The 1,997-nt window shown below is 73.3% G+C and overlaps 1 protein-coding gene across 1 annotated transcript; it reads left to right on the top strand.

Annotated features, from left to right (window-relative positions):
- Positions 1-427: 427 nt before the first annotated feature.
- LOC113980525 (rho-related BTB domain-containing protein 1-like) lies at positions 428-1,991 on the top strand (the record flags this gene model as incomplete). Its single annotated transcript, XM_027707756.1, is given in 3 exon segments — positions 428-760; positions 1,105-1,378; positions 1,381-1,991. Coding segments are annotated over 3 exon segments (1,156 nt in total), but the record flags the coding sequence as incomplete, so codon positions are not given.
- Between the last annotated feature and the right edge of the window lie 6 nt (positions 1,992-1,997).

The raw sequence follows: 1,997 nt of genomic DNA, 5'->3' as shown, positions 1-1,997 counted from the left end.
GGGCAGGGTCTGTCCCCGGTGCTGGGGGCTGGCACCCACCCGGCCAGCCCCTGTGGGACCCCCCCGGGGATGCTCGGGGGCCAGGACCCCCCCGGGTGCGGCAACAAGCAAGGGCAGCCCATGGCTTGGCTGATGGGGTGACTCGGAGCCAGGTCCCATCGGGTCCCTCCTTGGCCTCACTGCCCCTGCCATGGGGCCCTGGGGGCTGTGGGGCTCCTGGGGGAGATCATGGGGCCCTGGGGGCTGTGGGGCTCCCAGGGTGTCCTGGGACCCTCTGGGGACCATGGGGCTCCCCTGGCCATGGGACTCTTGGGGGTCTGTGGGACTCTTGGGAGTCTGGGGGTGCCTTGGGGGTCTGTGGGGTTTCTGAGGGTCTGTGGGGCCACCACAGTCAAGGGGCTCTCAGTGGGTCCCGGGACTCCTGAAGGCTGGGGGCAGTGACGGGTGTCCCAGGATGGTGCCCCCCAGGCAGGGGGTGTTTGGAGCCGCAGGGTGACGGTGCCTGTGGCCGTGGGGTGACACCGGGGTGGCCCCAGGGCAGCGCTGCCCTCCCCGTCCCGCTCGTGCCCCCCAGGTCGGACGTGGTGGTGCTCTGCTTCTCGCTGGCCAACCCCAACTCCCTGCGGCACGTGAAGACCATGTGGTACCCCGAGATCAAGCACTTCTGCCCCCGCACGCCCATCGTGCTGGTGGGCTGCCAGCTGGACCTGCGCTACGCCGACCTGGACGCCGTCAACCGCGCGCGCCGGCCGCTGGCCAAGTGAGCCCCCGGGCCACCCACCCCGGGCACCCCCAGTGCGCCGGGACCACCCCGGCCCCACGGGGACCCCCCAGTGTACCATCCCGGGGACCCCAGCCAGCCCCACGGGAATGGGGACCCCTCCCTCTGCTGCCCAGGGGCCCCCCAGTTTTGCCCTGCCCGTGCCTTCGTCCCCCCTGACTCCCCTGGGTGGGAGCCCCTGACAGCACCTGTGGGGTAGAGCCCCTGCCCGCCCCAGCACTCCTGGGTTGGGGCGTCCCCCCCAGAGCCCCCGGCACGCCCTGGGATGCCCGGGGAGCCGCTGCTCAGCCTCCCCAGCCCCTGCCCTGTCCGTGCCCCTGCAGGCCCATCAAGCCCTCGGACATCCTGCCGCCGGAGCGGGGGCACGAGGTGGCGCAGGAGCTGGGGGTGCCCTACTACGAGACGAGTGTGGTGGCGCAGTTCGGGGTGAAGGACGTGTTCGACAACGCCATCCGCGCCGCGCTCGTGTCCCGCCGCCACCTGCAGTTCTGGAAGTCCCACCTGCGCAAGATGCAGCGCCCGCTGCTGCAGGCGCCCTTCCTGCCCCCCAAGCCCCCCCCGCCCCTCATCCAGGTGCCCGACGCGCCCCCCGGGCTGGGGGGGGGGGCCCGGCCGCCCTGTTCCGGGCCCCGCTCTGCGCCGACGTGGCCTTCCAGCTGCAGGGCGGGCACCGCGTCTTCGCCCACCGCGTCTTCCTGGCCACCGCCTGCTCCCGCTTCTACGACCTGTTCACCCTCGAGGGGCCGCCCGGCGAGGGGGACGGGGGCACCCGCGACCTGTCGGGGTGGGGCCGCGGGTTCCTGAGCCTGCGCTGGGAGGAGGTGTCGGAGCCGGCGGCGGGGCGGGCGCGGCGCGTGGCGGTGGTGGCCATGGACGGGGCCGTGCGGCCGGAGCCGCTGCGCGCCGTGCTCGAGTACCTGTACACGGGGAGGCTGGAGCGGCCCCGCGCCGACCTGCGCCAGGTGGGCGCCGTGGCCGAGCTGCTTGAGGTGTTCGACCTGCGCATGATGGTGGCCAACGAGCTCAACCAGGAGAGCTTCATGAACCAGGAGATCACCAAGGCCTTCCACGTGCGCCGCGCCAACCGCGTCAAGGAGTGCCTGGCCAAGGGCGTCTTCGCGGGTACGGGGGCCCCGGGGGGGCTGTGAGGACAGGGGGGTCCATCCCCTCTGGCCAGTGTCCCCATCCTGCGATGCCGGCTTGGACACAGGGCTCC

This window comes from Neopelma chrysocephalum, unplaced genomic scaffold, assembly GCF_003984885.1.
Source record: "Neopelma chrysocephalum unplaced genomic scaffold, ASM398488v2 Primary Assembly neopelma1_94528, whole genome shotgun sequence".
NCBI lineage: Eukaryota > Metazoa > Chordata > Aves > Passeriformes > Pipridae > Neopelma > Neopelma chrysocephalum.
This window is presented reverse-complemented; position numbering and strand designations above follow the sequence as displayed.